The 19,832-nt window shown below is 47.8% G+C and overlaps 1 protein-coding gene across 1 annotated transcript in view; it reads right to left on the bottom strand.

Annotated features, from left to right (window-relative positions):
• Positions 1–19,832, bottom strand: part of HEG1 (heart development protein with EGF like domains 1) — an 87,376-nt gene that overhangs the window by 18,939 nt on the left and 48,605 nt on the right. Inside the window, exons 2-10 of the mRNA XM_082262207.1 lie at positions 14,983–16,476; positions 14,780–14,896; positions 12,652–12,774; positions 12,354–12,457; positions 10,568–10,626; positions 10,321–10,490; positions 9,551–9,685; positions 4,475–4,517; positions 3,485–3,522 (exon numbers count right to left, since the gene is read on the bottom strand). Of these exons, the coding sequence (XP_082118333.1) occupies positions 3,485–3,522; positions 4,475–4,517; positions 9,551–9,685; positions 10,321–10,490; positions 10,568–10,626; positions 12,354–12,457; positions 12,652–12,774; positions 14,780–14,896; positions 14,983–16,476 (2,283 nt within the window). The remainder of the gene's footprint in view (positions 1–3,484; positions 3,523–4,474; positions 4,518–9,550; positions 9,686–10,320; positions 10,491–10,567; positions 10,627–12,353; positions 12,458–12,651; positions 12,775–14,779; positions 14,897–14,982; positions 16,477–19,832) is intronic.

The following is a 19,832-nucleotide window of genomic DNA, read 5'->3' as shown; positions in this document are numbered from 1 at the left end:
ATCTGATACAATCTGATACAATCTGATACAGTCTGATACAATCTGATACAGTCTGATACAATCTGATACAATCTGATACACTCTGATACACTCTGATACAATCTGATACACTCTGATACAATCTGATACACTCTGATACAATCTGATACAATCTGATACACTCTGATACAATCTGATACACTCTGATACAATCTGATACAATCTGATACACTCTGATACAATCTGATGCAATCTGATACAATCTGATACACTCTGATACAACCTGATACAGTCTGATACAACCTGATACAATCTGATACAGTCTGATACAATCTGATACAATCTGATACAATCTGATACAGTCTGATACACTCTGATACAATCTGATACAATCTGATACAATCTGATACAGTCTGATACAATCTGATACACTCTGATACAGTCTGATACAATCTGATACAATCTGATACAGTCTGATACAATCTGATACACTCTGATACAATCTGTTACACTCTGATACAATCTGATACACTCTGATACAATCTGATACACTCTGATACACTCTGATACAATCTGATACACTCTGATACAATCTGATACAATCTGATACACTCTGATACAATCTGATGCAATCTGATACAATCTGATACACTCTGATACAATCTGATACACTCTGATACAATCTGATGCAATCTGATACAATCTGATACAATCTGATACAATCTGATACACTCTGATACAGTCTGATACAATCTGATGCAATCTGATACAATCTGATACACTCTGATACAGTCTGATACAATCTAGATTCAGTCTGATGTCCTCTGATACAATCAAATTACAAACTAATACAATCGGCTTTCCTTCAGCTGAACTCCGCTCCACCACCTCTGACTCCGGATTTCTTCTCCCCGCTCACCACTATCACCGATAAACGACTTCCAACGACTCCCCCAGATCTCATCTCCTAAGTGGAACCCACTGAGTGCAGGATGGGGACCACACTGAGTGCAGGATGAGGACCACACTGAGTGCAGGATGAGGACCCCACTGAGTGCAGGATGAGGACCACACTGAGTGCAGGATGAGGACCCCACTGAGTGCAGGATGGGGACCACACTGAGTGCAGGATGAGGACCACACTGAGTGCAGGATGAGGACCACACTGAGTGCAGGATGGGGACCACACTGAGTGCAGGATGAGGACCACACTGAGTGCAGGATGAGGACCACACTGAGTGCAGGATGAGGACCCCACTGAGTGCAGGATGGGGACCACACTGAGTGCAGGATGAGGACCCTACTGAGTGCAGGATGGGGACCACACTGAGTGCAGGATGGGGACCACACTGAGTGCAGGATGAGGACCCCACTGAGTGCAGGATGGGGACCACACTGAGTGCAGGATGAGGACCCCACTGAGTGCAGGATGGGGACCACACTGAGTGCAGGATGAGGACCACACTGAGTGCAGGATGAGGACCCTACTGAGTGCAGGATGAGGACCACACTGAGTGCAGGATGGGGACCACACTGAGTGCAGGATGGGGACCACACTGAGTGTAGGATGGGGACCCCACTGAGTGCAGGATGGGGACCACACTGAGTGCAGGATGAGGACAACACTGAGTGCAGGATGAGGACCCCACTGAGTGCAGGATGGGGACCACACTGAGTGCAGGATGGGGACCACACTGAGTGTAGGATGGGGACCCCACTGAGTGCAGGATGGGGACCACACTGAGTGCAGGATGAGGACCCCACTGAGTGCAGGATGAGGACCCTACTGAGTGCAGGATGGGGACCACACTGAGTGCAGGATGAGGACCACACTGAGTGCAGGATGGGGACCACACTGAGTGCGGGATGAGGACCCCACTGAGTGCAGGATGGGGACCACACTGAGTGCAGGATGAGGACCCCACTGAGTGCGGGATGGGGACCACACTGAGTGCAGGATGGGGACCACACTGAGTGCAGGATGGGGACCACACTGAGTGCAGGATGAGGACCACACTGAGTGCAGGATGGGGACCACACTGAGTGCAGGATGGGGACCCCACTGAGTGCAGGATGGGGACCACACTGAGTGCAGGATGGGGACCCCACTGAGTGCAGGATGGGGACCACACTGAGTGCAGGATGGGGACCACACTGAGTGCAGGATGGGGACCACACTGAGTGCAGGATGAGGACCACACTGAGTGCAGGATGAGGACCACACTGAGTGCAGGATGGGGACCACACTGAGTGCAGGATGGGGACCCCACTGAGTGCAGGATGGGGACCACACTGAGTGCAGGATGGGGACCACACTGAGTGCAGGATGGGGACCACACTGAGTGCAGGATGAGGACCACACTGAGTGCAGGATGGGGACCACACTGAGTGTAGGATGAGGACCCCACTGAATGCAGGATGGGGACCCCATTGAGTGCTGGAGGGGGACAAGGGAGATGGACCGGGGGATGCAGTGCGGATGCTGACACCCCCATTGGATTATCTCCCTGCAAGTGAGAGAGGTAGAGCCCCCTACAGTGTACGGGGGGGGGGGGGGGGAGAGGTACTAGAAAAGAAGAGGAGTGGAAGTGAGATGTGGATGGGGGATGCAAAGGTAAGAAGCTGTGGAATAAGGCTGAAGTCTGCATTCTGTGTGTAATGCACCCCCAAACTCTGTACTTACTATATACTGTACTATGCACTCCTGGTATTAATAACCCTTTAAGACCCTCCCACCATTAGTGAAATTTGACCACACCCACTATATGATGAGGTTTGGAGGGTGTGTTTAGGTGGGGAAAGGGGGGTTTTGGGGGGTCGTCAATGAGTTCCTTCACCCATTTTATGAGAAAATAAGCCCTGTCTGATACAACCTGATACACTCTGATATCCTCTGATACACTCTGATACAATCCAGATACAACCTGATAAAATCTTATACAATCTGATACAATCTAATACAATCTAATACAATCTGATACAATCTGATACAATCTAATACAATCTGATACAATCTAATACAGTCTGATACAATCTAATACAATCTGATACAATCTAATACAATCTGATACAATCTGATACAATCTGATACAAGCTAATACAATCTGATACAATCTGATACAATCTAATACAATCGGATACAATCGGATACAATCTGATACAATCGGATACAATCTAATACAATCTAATACAGTCTGATACAATCTGAACTCTCCAGCAGATTATTCACATTATCTCCATCCCCCGACATCCCAGTAAGCTTTGCAAGGTGTTAATGGCACAGAAATGGAAATCTGCGGGGTTCACAATGTGGGGGACATATATATATATATATATATACACACAATGTATACAGCGTTATACATGAGAGTGGGAAGGGGGACGTCTGACAGTAAAGAGGAATTTGTGTTCAATGGAAGGGGGAGGGGCTATAAATGGGTAAATAAACCAATAATGGGCGGAGCCTTTTCTCCACCTTTAGCTGAACGCGCAGCATTAAACTTACGGTTGGAGCAGTTGAATCCTCCCAGTCCAAACGGACATCTAGAAAATAAGAAGCAGAAGAATCAGCATAAAAATCCGGAGACAATTCCGCACTCACACTTTACAAACAATGGATTTCCATTTCCAACCAATCAGATTTCACCTTCCACTGATAGCGGAGCAGTTAAAGTGGGACTCCGGAAAAAACATGGATGGAAGGAAGTGTTGGGGAAATTAATACTATCAACACTGACGGGTTTTCCTTCCTTCCCGAGTCCTCATTAGTCCCTCAGGTGTCCCTGAGACAGGAAGTGAGGAAATATACCCAACGGGGGTCACCAACAAAGGCTCCGCCCCTCCATCAAACACTGTGAAAAAAAAAGTTTTGGCTAAAGGTAAACTTGAAGGATGAATTGTGATTGGTTGCTGTGGGTCACATGACTCTTCTACCTTTAATAAATCGTGTGGATAGACATTCAGCCAATAATTACTTTAAAAGCAAGTCAAAAGTGGCTCCTCCCACATTCCAGTCCTCACAGGTTTTGTGTTTAAGGGAAACTCTGGATACAGGTTTTAGATACAATTATTTATCTAATTGGTGTAACACTGATAGTGAGCTTATTCATGTAAGTATGTACTTCTCATGCCTGGAAGTATATATGTTATATGTGGGGCCGTCATACATGTTCTGTGTCCCACTGAGTGCTGCACAGTGATTGGACCGCTGCAGTGAAAGTCTATGAATCTGACTAAAGACAACTCACTGTCTATGAGGCTAACTGGGCTTATCTTAGCAACCCTGCATTCCTTTTTATACCGCTGACCACTAGGGGGAGTGATTACACCATCCTTAATGAAATCCAATATTTAAAATGTGTAATTTCTAGAAACTTCCCTTCATTTATTTTTATTTGTTTGCCACAGAGCGATGCCCCAGCTTGTTACCCCGGCGTGATCCAAACATCAAACACAACCCCCATCACACTGAATGCGTAACTCCGCCCTTCCTCACCTCACACAGACTCCTTCCTGAAGTTGATAGCCGTCGTCACACGCTGTGGAGGAAATGACAGTATTAGTAATACTCAGCTGGCTCCAGGCTAAAGTGACATTTCAGTTATAGGTGGATGCTGGTGTCTCCACCACTGCCATTCCCTTCACCATAAGGATAATTAAGCTCCACCCTCAAGGGGCTCAGTAGGAGAGAATGGATAGTTCTGCAGGGGCGGGACTTCCATGCTCAGAATGATACTGAGTGATGTAATAACAGCAGAGGAACCAACCCCTAACCACCCCCCTACAACCCCTAACCACTGACCCCCACCCACCCCTACAACCCCTAACCACTCCCCCTCCTACAACCCGTAACCACTCCCCCCCACCCAACCCCCCTACAACCCCTAACCGCTCCCCTCCTACAACCCCTAACCATTCCCCCCCACACGCTCTCTTACAACCCCTGACCACCCCCCTACAACCCCTAACCACACCCCCCCCACCCACTCGCTACAACTTCTAACCACTCCCCCACCCACTACCTTCAACTCCTAACCACCCCTCCCCCACCCACCCCCTACAACCCCTAACCAATCCCCCCTACCCAATCCCCTTCAACCTCTATGATGCACAGCAGTTTTAACATTTATTCTATGGACCTGCTTTTTATTATTATAGTTATGATTATTATTATTATCATACAGGATTTATATGGCGCCATATAATATATACATTATATATATATATATACTGGATTATATATTATATATACTGTATGTTGTTTTTTAAGAAAGGCTGCAAAGAATTTTTTTTACAAATGAAATAGTTATTTTTTAAATGAGATACTATAAAAAATGAGCAAACAAAACAAATATAAACAAAAAGTTGAAATTCTAAGAGCCCATTCACACTAGCGCGACCTCTAAGTCGCCTCATAAAGGGGCGACTTTTAGCGCGACTTTTAGCGCGACTTCAGCGCGACTTCAGCGCGACTTGTGAATTTTTTTACGCGACTTGTATGATAGATGACTTTGAACGACTTTGTATTTGGCCAATCAGAATATGAAAAAAGTGTCCTTGTGAAGTTTCATCCCTGTAGCATGTCCAGAACCAGAAAAAAAAGCATTTTTCTTATCATTTTTAAAAGAACAGGAATACGGCTCCTTTCCGCCTGGCATTTTTTCTTGCAGGCATTTATCGGGCATTTTTTGAGGCAGGCATGACTTTTTTTGGATTTAGTATCTGGGGGGTCTAAAAAGTGTACCTGTGAAGTTTCAGCTCTGTAGCATGTCCAGAACCAGAAAAAAAAAAGCATTTTTCTTATAATTATTAATACCGCAGTGTGGGTTCTGGACATGCTACAGAGCTGAAACTTCACAGGGACACTTTTTAGACCCCCCAGATGCTAAATCCAAAAAAAGTCATGCCTGCCTCTTTTTTTCTTGTTCAATACCATTTTTATGGAAAGTCGGATCACAAGTCGCTTCTTTTTGTTTTAAAAGCCCGAAGCGTGTGAAATCACACTCAAAAAAGACTTCACCCGGTGCATAAAAAGTGCACACACGCAAACGTGAACACACAAAAACTGCACAGGGTGTGCAAAATGGTCTTCCCTCCGAAGAGGTTGGACCTATACCTTGATCCCCCGGGGCGCAAGACTCCTGACAGGGACTGAGGTACTTCCTATGGTTTGCCTGGCCGAGACCTGGCAAACCCCGTTCTCCAGGGGGACTGCCGAAACAGCCCACCCCAAGTACTGGGTGGGGCTCCCCCGAAGGGAGACCCCCATGAGAGAGGGCGAACTAAGCCAAAAGGCCATGTCCACCCCCTCCCAAGACTTTCAAGGTAGGCCCAGAGACCCACACCGTACTCGTCGTGCAGAGGAAGAAAAAGGTGATAGTGAAGTGACAAAACACTACAAAGAAAAAGCACACACAAACAAAAAGGTGGGGGAGGGGAAGTGGAGAAGGGAATTAGTGCCTAAGTGAAAAACAAAGGCAGGCCTTCCGGCCGGAATAAAAATTCCTCTGGTCGAAGCCAAAAGGCCTTGCCCAAGAGGCAGGTGCTTAAAAAAGTGTGCGTAGGTGCAGTGACCATGGTGCCGAAAAACTCAAGGCGAGCTGCCCCTCACCAGTGAGAATTAAGGCACCCCTGGGCTGCCACCCCAGGGGCACATACACTACGGGCTTTCTCTACCCCGGCCCAAAGGCCAGACCGAGTGTAGCCCTAACCTACCAGGAGGCATCAGAACTTTGGACAGCTTAGGGTGAGCCTGCCTTCAACTGGGGACAAGCCTTTTACAAGGCCAGATTCAACCCAGGAGGAAAGGCCCTCCCACCGCCATCCGCCGTTCCTTACCAATCACATCCAGGAGCAGTACTAACTGGCCGCAGATCCAGTTTTCTCGCTCCCTTCAAACTGGCAGGGGCGGACCCATTCAAATCAGGAAGGCATTGGAACCCTCCAGCTTTCTCTTGTTTGGCCTACTCCGGTCCTCCAGTTACGCCCAGAGCGGCCCGGTTAACTTCGGCCACCACCGATACTAACCTTCAGGTTCCATTCCAACACTGATAAGAACAGATACTACACTTGATCTTAGCCAAAAGGCCGAGAAGCGATCACAAGTCGCTTTAATTAAGATAAGGAGGCGACTCCCATTGAAGTCTATGGGACAAGTCAGATCACAGGTCGCCTTAAAGTAGTACCGGACCCTTTTCTGAAGTCGGAGCGACTTCAGTAGTGCCAATTAAGACGGCACTGATTGATTAACATTGCTTTTGTTATGTCAAGCGACCTGCTCGCCTCATAAGTCGCCCTAGTGTGAATGGGCTCTAATAGTAATAAAATACAAATAAACAAACAGCAGGAAAATATAGTTAAAGGTAGAAGGAATTATTATGGGATAATTACAGAAAACTAAGGGTTAATAAGGATATAATCAGATACATTTTATATATATATACAGTGGTGTATTTAGGTTTTGTGCTGCCCTAGGCCTGACTAAACCTGGGCACCCCCCTAATTTAAATATGACCCACCTTGAAAGAGTGTATCAATGCGCCTTACTGAAATATTATATTTCAAAATACATTTCAGCTCGTGCCCACTCTACAATGGAATGTGGCCACTTGCAATTACATGTTAAACACCTTTTCATTCATACACCCTGGACACTTGACAGTTGTATTTTGCATATAGACGACAGACAGTGATAGGTGTTTACATGTTAAACACCTTTTCATTCATTCATTTGGACACTTAACAAGTTAAGGCTTCGCATAGAGATTACTGACACCACCTAAACACATTTGACAATTGCTTACATTAACACATCAGACAGCTGAACACAGACGGATCGGCTCTCCCACAAAACACAATTTCAGACACAAGGGCCTTTTCATGTATTGTTTCTGTGAGATATGTTCTATTGATAAGTTGACCCATGAATTGTAACTGGTTTAAACTGGGTTTTGCTGCCCAAATTTCCTTTAAATGTGTGAGCGAAACTTGAAATAAACTAGATGTGTCTACGCTACACTTAAGTTGCTGTGTGTCGTCGCATCTCCTAGCCAGCAGAGAGAGAATTCACTATACAGGGGGAGTTGGGACTGAAGGGCTGTATATCATCTTGTAATTGCCTCCTGACAAGATTGAGCTAACACACCTCTTCCTGTAAAGGCCACACCCCTTCCAGTTTATGACCCACCCTGTAATTTGTAATCTACAGACCAAAACAACAGTCTATCAGTGCCCATCAGTGTAGCCTCATCAGTTCCCATAAGTTCAGCCTCATCAGTGCCCATCAGTGCAGCCTCATTACTGCCCATCAGTGCAGCAAATCAGTGCGGCCTCATCAGTGGCCATCAGTACAGCCCGATCAGTGGCCACCAGTGCAGCCTATCAGTGCATCATATCAGTGCCCATCAATGCAGCACAATCAGTGCAACATATCAGTGCCCATCAGGGCAGCAAATCAGTGCTGCCCCATCAGTGAAGCTTATCAGTGCCACCTTGTGCCCATCAGTGCAGCATATCAGTACCCACCATTGCCACCTCATTAGTGGTCATTAGAGCAGCATATTAGTGCCCATCAGTGCAGCCTATTAGCGCCCATCAGTGCAGCATATCAGTGCAGCATATCAGTGTCACCTCATCAGTGGCTATTAGTACAGCCTTATCAGTTCACATTAGTACAGCCTTCTGTCACTGGATTAGTAAGATTACTCCTTTCTTTTAAGATATTTGGACTTGTACCGCCACTGATTGTAATCATCGGATTATTTCACTTATTTGTATGATGAATAGGAAGTCCGGAGTCATTATAGAAATCAGTGAAATAATCAGTGGCAGCAAACACAAGTCCAATATCTTATAAGATTGGAGTAATCGCACTCATCCAGTGACATATTGCTATAGCATATATGAGGTGATCAGGTCCAAAATATTATTTCCATCATATACAATTAAAAGTCTTAATTGTATATGATGCAATTCAATCTGCTCGTTCAAGGATGTTTAAAGAAATTAAATTATATTATTGACATGATACCCGCCATACCTGGGGGTGTAGGAGGGTAGGCGGAGCATTAGGCTGCAGTGCCACACTTATTAGCATTGGCGGACATCGGGCCAGTTGTATTAAGTGTGGTCGCCGGCCTGCAGGTCTGTCTGAATGGCCTCACCGGCCGGTATTATACAGACAGGTAGCAGTGTGACCGCTTTATGGGGATGCCAGACTGATTTTCCTCCTGAACCCTGCCCTCCAGCCCAATTCGACTGGCCCTATACTAAAAGTGTAGATCAAGCCAACAAGGACCCTTTTCGGGAGAAGGCTCTTTTTTTTTTTGTGTGGGGTGCAGCTTTTTTGCTGCCCCCCCCCCCCCCCCCTGCAAAGTGCTGCCCTAGGCCTGGGCCTTGTTGGCCTAGGCCAAGATACAGCACTGTATATATATATAAACGATTTTGTTATTTGTCACGTTGTTTTGACTGACAGTATCTGCATATCAAAGTTCTTCCCTTTGATCAATGTTTATAAACAATGTTACTTTGTATCTCTCTATCTCTCGGTTGGTCAGGGATTTCAGCCTCTCACCTCGGCAGGAGCGGTCCGTTGCGCTGTATTTGAAGTATCCGGCCTTACACTGGCACTGGGCGATGCCGGCTGGATCTGCGCACTCCGTTGTCTCATTGTCACATCCCGGATTCTTAAATTTGCACAGACTGACAGCTGAGAACAGATAGAGAATGATAAGTAGAGACATTAGAGTGTAAGCTCCTCTGGTACACAGACTGATGTGACTGTGGGGAAGGGGACATTAGAGTGTAATCTCCTCTGGTATAGAGACTGATGTGACTGTGGGGGAGGAGACATTAGAGTGTGAGCTCCTCTGGTGCAGAGACTGATGTGACTGTGGGGGAGGGGACATTAGAGTGTAAGCTCCTCTGATACAGAGACTGATGTGACTGTGGGGGAGGGGACATTAGAGTGTAAGCTCCTCTGATACAGAGACTGATGTGACTGTGGGGGAGGGGACATTAGAGTGTAAGCTCCTCTGATACAGAGACTGATGTGACTGTGGGGGGAGGGGACATTAGAGTGTAAGCTCCTCTGAAACAGAGACTGATGTGACTGTGGGGGAGGGGACATTAGAGTGTAAGCTCCTCTGGTACAGAGACTGATGAGACTGTGGGGGGAGGGGACATTAGAGTGTAAGCTCCTCTGGTAGAGAGACTGATGTGATCGGCTCAGTGATCTCTGTAAGGCGCTGCCGTATATGTCAGAGATATATAAATGTATAATAATATTGTGTGACTGTGGGGGAGATTAGAGTGTAAGCTCCTCAGTACTGTATAGCACGTTACCTATATAATACAGTTCAGGGTGGAGGATGAGCTGGCACGCGGGGGAGGGGTCGGCGGCGGTCTGGCACCCCTTTTTGTAGCGCTGGATGTTGCGTCTCAGGTCATACAGGGTGACGTTGGAGGAGAGGAGGAAGATATTCTGGACGGACAGCTCGATGCGATTGCTGAAACTGAACAGCGACAGAATGTGTGTCAGAAATGGTCAGACTCCTCCCACACACGGCAGAGCCAATGCTGCGAATCTCACCTGCTGTTGGTGACAGACGATTGATAATATCCACCAATCACAGAGAAGGAGGAATTCAGCTACAGGAAGGAAGAGAGAGAGCAAAGAATTTAGAAGAGGAACTCCGCCTGAAACCGCAATCTGCCCCGTGTGTAACAAGGCATGAGGGACTGTCAGATAAAGGGGAACCCCGACTTTTATCATACTATTTAATACCCACCCCCCGTGAGTGATATTTTTAATAACTGCTAAAAAAAAAATAGTTGTGGATTAATTAGTGTTTCCAGTCGGGCCCCTGGGTGTCCATGATATGTCCAGTTGGGCCCTCCAGGAGTCCATGGTATCTCCAGTTGGGCCTTCCAGGTATCCATTTTGTCTTTAGTGGGGCCCTGTAGGTGTTCATGTTGTCCCCAGTTGGGCCCTCCAGGTGTCCACAGTGTTTCCAGTGGGGTCCTCGAGTGTCCATGGTATCTCCAGTGGGTCCCTCCAAGGATGGTAGTGTTCATAGTGTCTCCAGTGGGGTTTTCTTTGTGTCTATGTAATCTCCAGTTGGGCATTCCAGCTGTTCAAGGTGCCTCCGGTGGGTCCCCCCAAGTGTTCATGTTGTCTCCCGTTGGGCCGACAGAGTTTCCAGGGGTTGGCCCTTGGGTGTTCATGGTATCTCCAGTTGGGCCCTCCAGGTGTTTATGGTGTCTCAGTTGGGCCCTCAAGGTGTCCACAGTGCTTCCAGTGGATCCCTCGGTTGTCCATAGTGTCTCCAGTGGGGCCCTCCAGTTGTCCATGATGTCTGCAGTGGGACCCTATAGATGTCCATATTGCTTCCAGTTGGGACCACCAGGTGTACCTGGATGGATTTTTGAAAAATGGGCTCTGCTGACTGCAGGTTAGACAGTAAGAAAATATTTTTTGTACATCTTTACCAAAGAAAAATGAGTGTGTATGGGGCTCTCCAGATGACCATCGTGCATTAGTGTGTGGGGCCCCTCTAGAGACCTGTGTGGGGTCCTTGGGAGTTCTGTGTGTAAGGCTCTCCCGATAACCATGGTGTATTAGCGTCTAGGGCCCCTCTGGAGACTTGTGTGGAGCCCCTATGGAGTCCTGTGTGGGGTCCTCTGGAGTTCTGTGTGTAGGGCTCTCCAGATGACCATGCTGTATTAGTGTCTAGGGCCCCTCTGGGGACCTGTGTGGAGCCCCTATGGAGTGCTGTGTGGAGTCCTCTGGAGTTCTGTGAGTAGGGCTCTCCAGATGACCATGGTGTATTAGTGTGTGGAGCCCCTTTTGAGTCATGTGTGGGGTCTTTCGGAGTTCTATGTGTAGGGCTCTCCAGATGACCATGGTGTATTGGTGTCTAGGGCCCCTCTAGAGATCTGTGTGGAGTCCTCTGGAGTTCTGTGTGAGGTCCTCCAGAGTTCTATGTGTAGGGCTCTCCAGATGACCATGGTGTATTAGTGTCTAGGGCCCCTCTGGAGACCTGTGTGGAGCCCCTATGGAGTCCTGTGTGAGGTCCTCCGGAGTTCTGTAAGTAGGGCTCTCCAGATGACCATAGTGTATTGGTGTGTGGCCCCACTGGATTCCTCCATCTCCAGTGAGACACCAAAGGCACCTGGAGCGCCTCACTGAACTGAGTATCTGCAGTAGAGAAGAGTCAGGGCACCAGGGTGGCTGTACTGTCTGGCAGATAAGTGTAAATCTCAGGAATGGCTGAGCAGAACTATAACAGCTCCCATACATGTCTTTCATTTGTCTAGAGTTCCACCTTAAATATCTCTAACAGTGAAATGCCTGATTGGGCGTTCGCTCTACTCACGATATGTACAATCTCATCTTCGATCTGCTGTAATTTGGTGAATTTCCTGTCAGAGCCGTTCAACAAACTTCTCGGGAGTTCGATGTGGCCGAGAAACGTCCTCACTGAAAAGATAAAACAACCAATGAAAACGCAGTTCAGGCTGTCAGTTCATCTGTCAGGGCAAATAAGAGTGGGGGGGGGGGAGATGCTGGCCACCAATCAGAAAGCTTCTACCTATCGTGGTCACAGAGAAGTGAGACTCCATCCTCTATCTGGGAACATACAGAGAAATAAATCACATTTCCCGATATCTCACCCTGAACGCAGGTGGCGCCGTTCTCCAGGATGTACCCCAAAGGACAGCGGCAGGTGAAGGACCCCCGAAGGTTCACACATGTGGCCAGGGCTGGACATGGTCTGGAGAGACATTCATCTACATCTGGTGAGACACGAGAAGAAGGTGAGATGACCGTCCACAGACAGGGAGATCAATGCAACAAATACACAATAGAAGGACATCCTGGACGCTATACAGAGGAGGCAAAAAGTTAGTGAACCCTGCTGACTATAACACCTGTATCAGTTGGTTGGACACCCCATTTCAGAACAGTTCCAAAATAATTCCAGAACTATTCCCAGATCATTCCAGAGCCATTCCCAGACAATTCCAGGACCATTCCCAGACCATTCCAGAGCCATTCCCAGACCAGTCCCAGACTATTACAGGACCATTCCAGAGCCACTAAAAGTCCTAGGCAATTCAAGGACCATTCTCAGACCATTCCAGAGCCATTCCCAGACCAGTCCCAGACATTTCCAGGACCAGTCTCAGACCATTCCAGAACAACTGCAGGACCATTCCCAGAACATTATAGAACCATTTCCAGAACCATTATCAGAGCATTCCAGGACCATTACCAGACCATTCCAGAACCATTTGCAGATCATTCCAGGTCCATTTACAGACCATTCCAGAACCATTCCTAGACCCTTCTAAAACCATTTGCAGATCATTCCAGAACCATTACCAGACCATTCCAAGAACCATTCCCAGCACATTTCAGAATTATTATCAGACCATCCCAGAACCATTCCCAGACCATTCCAAGAAGCATTCCAAGCACATTCCAGAACCATTTGCAGATCATTCCAGAACCATTACCAGACCATTCCAAGAACCATTCCCAGCACATTTCAGAATTATTATCAGACCATTCCAGAACCATTCCAGGACCATTCCCAGTCAATTCCACAACCATTCCCAGCACATTCCAGAATCATTATCAGGCCATTCCAAATCATTCCAAAAACCATTTCCAGCACATTCCAGAATCATTTGCAGACGATTCCAGAACCATTCCAGGACCGTTTCCAGACCATTCCACAACCATTCCCAGACCATTCCAGGACTATTCCCAGGCCATTCTAGAACCATTCCCAGACTTTTACAGGACCACTCCCAGACCATTCCAGAACCATGGGCCATTATCCAGTTCTGATCTGGAGACATTTTTTCATTTTTGCACACATCTAAAATCTGCATTTTTGGCCATAAAATTTCTTAAAAAGCCCCAACATTTTATGTATTTTCTAAAATATGAGGCCCCCGGAGATTAAAATGAAAATAAAGTGACTGTGTTGGGAACACGCAGGGTGTGGGCCCTCAGCACAGTTTTGTGTTTACACAGGGCCGCATATATGCACCCTCTCAGACTTAAAGCCCACCCACCATGAGGCCGTCGGGAAGAGGTTAAAATGAACCCCAAAAAAAGTCTAAAACAGTCAAAAAATATTTTCTGCAATTAATGAGTTTCTGCGTCTTCTACGTCTAGAGAGTCTTCTACATCTCTAGAGAGTCTTCTACGTCTAGAGAGTCTTCTACGCCTAGAGAGTCTTCTACGTCTAGAGAGTCTTCTATGCCTAGAGAGTCTTCTACGTCTAGAGAGTCTTCTACGTCTAGAGAGTCTTCTATGTCTAGAGAATCTTCTACATCTCTAGAGAGTCTTCTACGTCTAGAGAGTCTTCTACGCCTAGAGAGTCTTCTACGTCTAGAGAGTCTTCTACGCCTAGAGAGTCTTCTACGTCTAGAGAGTCTTCTACGTCTAGAGAGTCTTCTATGTCTAGAGGGTCTTCTACATCTAGAGAGTCTTCTACATCTAGAGAGTCTTTTACACCTAGAGAGTCTTCTACGTCTAGAGAGTCTTCTATGTCTAGAGAGTCTTCTACGTTTAGAGAGTCTTCTACGCCTAGAGAGTCTTCTACGCCTAGAGAGTCTTCTACATCTAGAGAGTCTTCTACATCTAGAGAGTCTTCTATGCCTAGAGAGTCTTCTACGTCTAGAGAGTCTTCTACGTCTAGAGAGTCTTCTACGTTTGACCATCGGGCCCACATTTGTCTTTTCACCTAGAAATGTAAGAATGAAGCATTGACTGCGGAGAACTTACCTCTGTCACACTGCTGCCCCTGCCAGGCCGCGGGACACTCACATCTGTAGTCTCTCCGGTGACCACGCTGTACGCATTTTCCGCCGTTGTGGCACGGGTTTGGGGAACAGACGCTGACTATGGAAATGGGAAAACTGTTAGGAAGACATTTCTGTGAAGTTCTGCTGTGTATATAATACATAGAGAATCATTCAGTGCCATACCTGGTGCTGGCAGGGTTGGGCTGGGCGGTGCGGCTGGAGTTGGAGGAATAGTTGCTGTGGTGGTGGAATATTGGACAGTGACTACACTGGGTTGTGTTGTGGTGTGTGCCGGCACCTTCTTCTCCTTATTACTGACAGTGGTCTCCACTTTTGGCATTACAGTCCTTATGTCCATGCTGGTTGTTCTGATGGAAGTCACCTGCTTGTTGGGGTCACCAGTGGTCAATGCTGGTCTTGTAGTCTCGGGAATATCTCGGACAGGCCCTTGCGTGGTAAAATATGGTGACGGGATCGGCAGATTTCTGGAAGTGGTCAACGGAATTGGACTAGTTGGCTGAGCTGAAGGCTCGGTTACATGCGTTGTTGTGATGTTTGGGGCTCCTCTGTCTTCGAGAGAAGTAACTGACGTTGAAGTCTCCACAATGGTCCTCAAGGTCGTTACTAGGTCTATGAATGCTGTTGTTGTCTCATCAAGGAACCTCTGATCAGTTTCTGTGGTATGGGACTCTCTAAGGTCAGTTGTTGTGGAAATGTTATAGGTCTCAGAGGTTTGGTCAGTCCTAGCTGGTGGTAAAGAAGTCCTATAGGAGGCGCTTGATCCTATAACATCATCAGTGAAGGAAATTGTGTGTAAAGATGGTGGTACAGAAGGTGAAGAGGACAAAAATGGAAGTTCGGGAGTCGTTAGAAGGGTGGTCTGTGGGGCAGAAGACTTTGTGGAGGTGAATGTTGATGAAGGCTCAGGGGGGAAGGTGGGGAAGGTTGAGAATGATGAAGACACCATTGTGGAAGGAATAGGAGAAGAAGAAGAAGCATCAGATGAAGACTGGTTGAAAACAGTTCCTGTGTCTTCAGAAGGAGAAGATGGCGACTGGCTGGAGGAAGCTGGAAAGGTGGACAATGAAGAGTTGGTGGAAGTCGGTGAAGATGACACAGATGTGGACTCGCTAGATGGAACATCGGTCCCTTGGAGGTTGCTTGTTGTGTTTGGAGCTGTAACTGGAGTACTAGTGAATGGGGCTGAAAATTCTGAAGCCTGGTGAGATGTAGGGGATGGATAGGTAGTCACCAAATAAGAAGGGGTCTGCAGAGGGTAGGTGGTGGAGGCAGAAATCTCCAAATCCGTTTTTTGAATCGCAGAGGTCTCGGTGGAATTTGCAGAATCCTGTGTCATGGTGACAGAGCCTTGCGTTGTGTTCCCAGAATCCTTTGCTCTGGTAACAGACACTTGAGTCATCCCATTAGAATACGTTTTATTACCAGAATCCTTAGTGACAGATCCAGTTCCCTCAGTGTTTGTGAGTCCAATATCCAGGTCGGTGGTGGAAGTGGTGGGATTCTCAGTGATGTCGGACACGTTGGTGTTATTAGTCACAGACAAGGGGGTCTGGTTTCCTCCTTCGGTGAAAGTGGTGGAAATGTAGGTGGTATCCCTGTGTGGGGTCCGTTTGCTGAGATGCCTTCGAGTCACCGACTTCTGAGTGATGCCGAAAGCTGAAACAAAGACAAAAGAATTTAAATATCATTCTGTAACCCCAGGAGCATGCAATCAAATAATCCTAAACCTGTCAGGAACTGGATCACTTGCTGGTGGCACTGTGGTTCCTGCACCAGAAGGTTGTAGTTCTGGTGTCCACCAGCAGGTGTCTCCCAGCAACTAGCCTTCATCTGATGCTGGCTGCTAGGAGGATATTTAGTCCTTCCTCTTCAGTTCAGTGTCTCCCAGCAACTAGCCTTCATCTGATGCTGGCTGCTAGGAGGGTATTTAGTCCTTCCTCTTCACTTCCCTCTTATGTCTGTGTTTTGCCTGCTAGCCAGATACATGGTTGCCCAAGTCCTGCCTGATCCTTTACCCTGCTGCCTCATATCTGCTCCGCTTGTTCCTGATCCCAGTCCTGGTTCCCACTTCCTAACTGTTCCTTGCACGGCCATGCAACAATGTACACAACTTACATTTATATCAGACAAATAGCTTTTTTTTGTTGGTATTTGAAACCTGGGCACTCGAAACCTGGGACTCAAATCAGTATGAGGAGCGGAAGCCTTCCAGATGTTTTCCTGGTCTTTGCAGGAACGGGGCTCTGTGTACAGTGCAGACTGCAGAAAAGCTGAACGTATACAAACATATATATTATGTATATATTACATTTACACTGTCCTGTGCCTGGGAAGAAACTATTTGGGGTCCCCCAGGGCCCCCCCCGGTGTCTTTATAGGGTCCTATTTTCCTCTAGTAAAGGAGAAGGGTGGACACCTGGAAGGCTGTGTCTATGGCAGATACAACACTCTCCAGGTGGGTGAGAAATCGCGGCGGTGGGCGACTTTTCAGAGACATCGAATTACACTTTTCGGGCTATTTTTGGTTACTAAAACACACAGAGAATGTTTGTTGGACGGCGGGAATATCAGCAGCGCCCCGCGGTTTCCTCTGCGCCGGGTGGGGGTCAGCTGACCACCAGCCCAGCATCATCCCGCCGCCGCCAGGATTGTTTTGGAGCTGAGGGCTGCGGACGTGAGGGTTCTGGGTGGGGGAGAGTTGGCGTCCAGAGGAATGTGTGCGAACAAAGGCGGAGGCCGGTATCTGGAGTGCCCAGAGCTTACAGGGACCTGACGTTTCCTTCCTAACGACAGATCCTGGTCCCCCCTCCCCCCCCTCCCAGGAACCCGCCTTATCGCCCGCTGCCCATTGTCTAGACAGTCCCAGCAAACTTCCTACTGAGTGATTACACAGAGTGCGGAGAATGTGCGGGACAGGTCCTCTTCCCTCCCCCATCATACAATCTACCAAATACCTCTCAAATCTTTCATGTTTATCTTTCTTCATTTAGAAAGTTCGGGGTTCAGGTGAGAAATAAAACCCCAAAAAGTCCCCGAAATATCCAACAACTTACAGAACGGATATTTCTACATAGATACAGCTTGGATCAACTCTGTATATACCAGACCTGTGGGGTCCCTCTAGAAGCTGGATATCACTGAGGTGGACACCACTACTCCACTACACCACTACCTCTACTACACCAATTCTATACCCCTACTACACTACTACTACACCTCTACTACACCTCTACTACACCACTACTACACCACTTCTATATCCCTACTACACCACTTCTATACCCCTACTGCCCCACTTCTATACCCCTACTGCACCACTTCTATACCCCTACTACACTGCTACACCTCTACTACACCACTTCCATACCCCTACACCATCACTACACCTCTACTACACCATTTCTATACCCCTACTACACCTCTACTACACCATTTCTATATCCCTACTACACCACTTCTATACCCCTACTACAACCCTACTACACCACTACTACACCATTACTATACCCCTACTACACTACAACACCCCTGCTACACCCTGACTACTCCTCTACTACACCCCTATGACATTGCTCTCTCCTGTAGATGTATTGTGGGAAAGGTTGTGATGTGATGACAGGAAGGTGTAATTTCGGATCTCTTCAGTAGGGGGCAGTGCTGGGATTTCCAGCTTCTACAGCCAGGGGGTCCAAACCTTTCAGTACGGGGGAGGGGAGGGGGCACATTACACATCATATATATTAAGGGGGGCAGAGGACTCTTCACCCTGCAAAGGGGGACAGAGGACCCCTCACCCTGCAAAGGGGGACAGAGGACCCCTCACCCTGCAAAGGGGGACAGAGGACTCTTCACCCTGCAAAGGGGGACAGAGGACCCCTCACCCTGCAAAGGGGGACAGAGGACCCCTCACCCTGCAAAGGAGGACAGAGGACCCCTCACCCTGCAAAGGGGGACAGAGGACCCCTCATCCTGCAAAGGGGGGTAGATGACCCCTCACCCTGCAAATAAAGGACCCCTCATCCTGCAAAGGGGGACAGATGACCCCTCACCCTGCAAAGGAGGACAGAGGACTCCTCACCCTGCAAAGGGGGACAGAGGACCCCTCACCCTGTAAAGGAGGACAGAGGACCCCTCACCCTGCAAAGGGGGGCAGAAGACCCCTCACCTTGCAAAAGAGGACAGAGGAACCCTCAACCTGCAAAGGAGGACAGAGGACCCCTCACCCTGCAAAGGGGGACAGAGGACCCCTCACCCTGCAAAGGGGGACAGAGGAACCTTCACCCTGCAAAGGGGGGCAGATGACCGGACAAATGACCCCTCACCCTGCAAAGGGGGACAGAGGACCCCTGCCCCTGCAAAGGGGGGCAGATGACCCCTCACCCTGCAAATAAAGGACCCCTCACCCTGCAAAGGGGGGACAGATGACCCCTCACCCTGCAAAGGAAGACAGAGAACTCCTCACCCTGCAAAGGGGGACAGAGGACCCCTCACCCTGCAAAGGAGGACAGAGGACCCCTCACCCTGCAAAGGGGGGCAGAGGATCCCTCACCCCTGCAAAGGAGAGCGTGGAGATCTGCAACAAACATTTGAATATGAAGCAGCATTATACCACCATCAGCAATCCTTTATTATATATATATAGTTATATATACACACAGCACATATATACAGTATATACACACAGCCCATATATATAGTATATACACACACAGCCCATATATACAGTATATACACACACAGCCCATATATACAGTATATACACACAGCACATATATACAGTATATACACACAGCACATATATACAGTAGAGGACATTTGTGGTGGGGGTGGGGAGTTGGTGTCTCTCTCATAGGACAGTGAAGGGTTAATCCTCCCCGCTGTCGCCCTCTATTAATACTCCGGATTCCTCTGGTTGGGTGTTACCAGGAAATACCACAAAACTGTCTGAGCTCCACATCTGATAACCCGCCAACAATGGATCCGTCACATAGTACAGCGCCCCCAGCAGGGAG

This window comes from Pelophylax lessonae (genome assembly GCF_965119305.1).
Source record: "Pelophylax lessonae genome assembly, chromosome: 6".
NCBI lineage: Eukaryota > Metazoa > Chordata > Amphibia > Anura > Ranidae > Pelophylax > Pelophylax lessonae.
The sequence above is the reverse complement of the archived record's forward strand: the minus strand, read 5'-3'. Positions and strand labels throughout refer to the sequence as shown.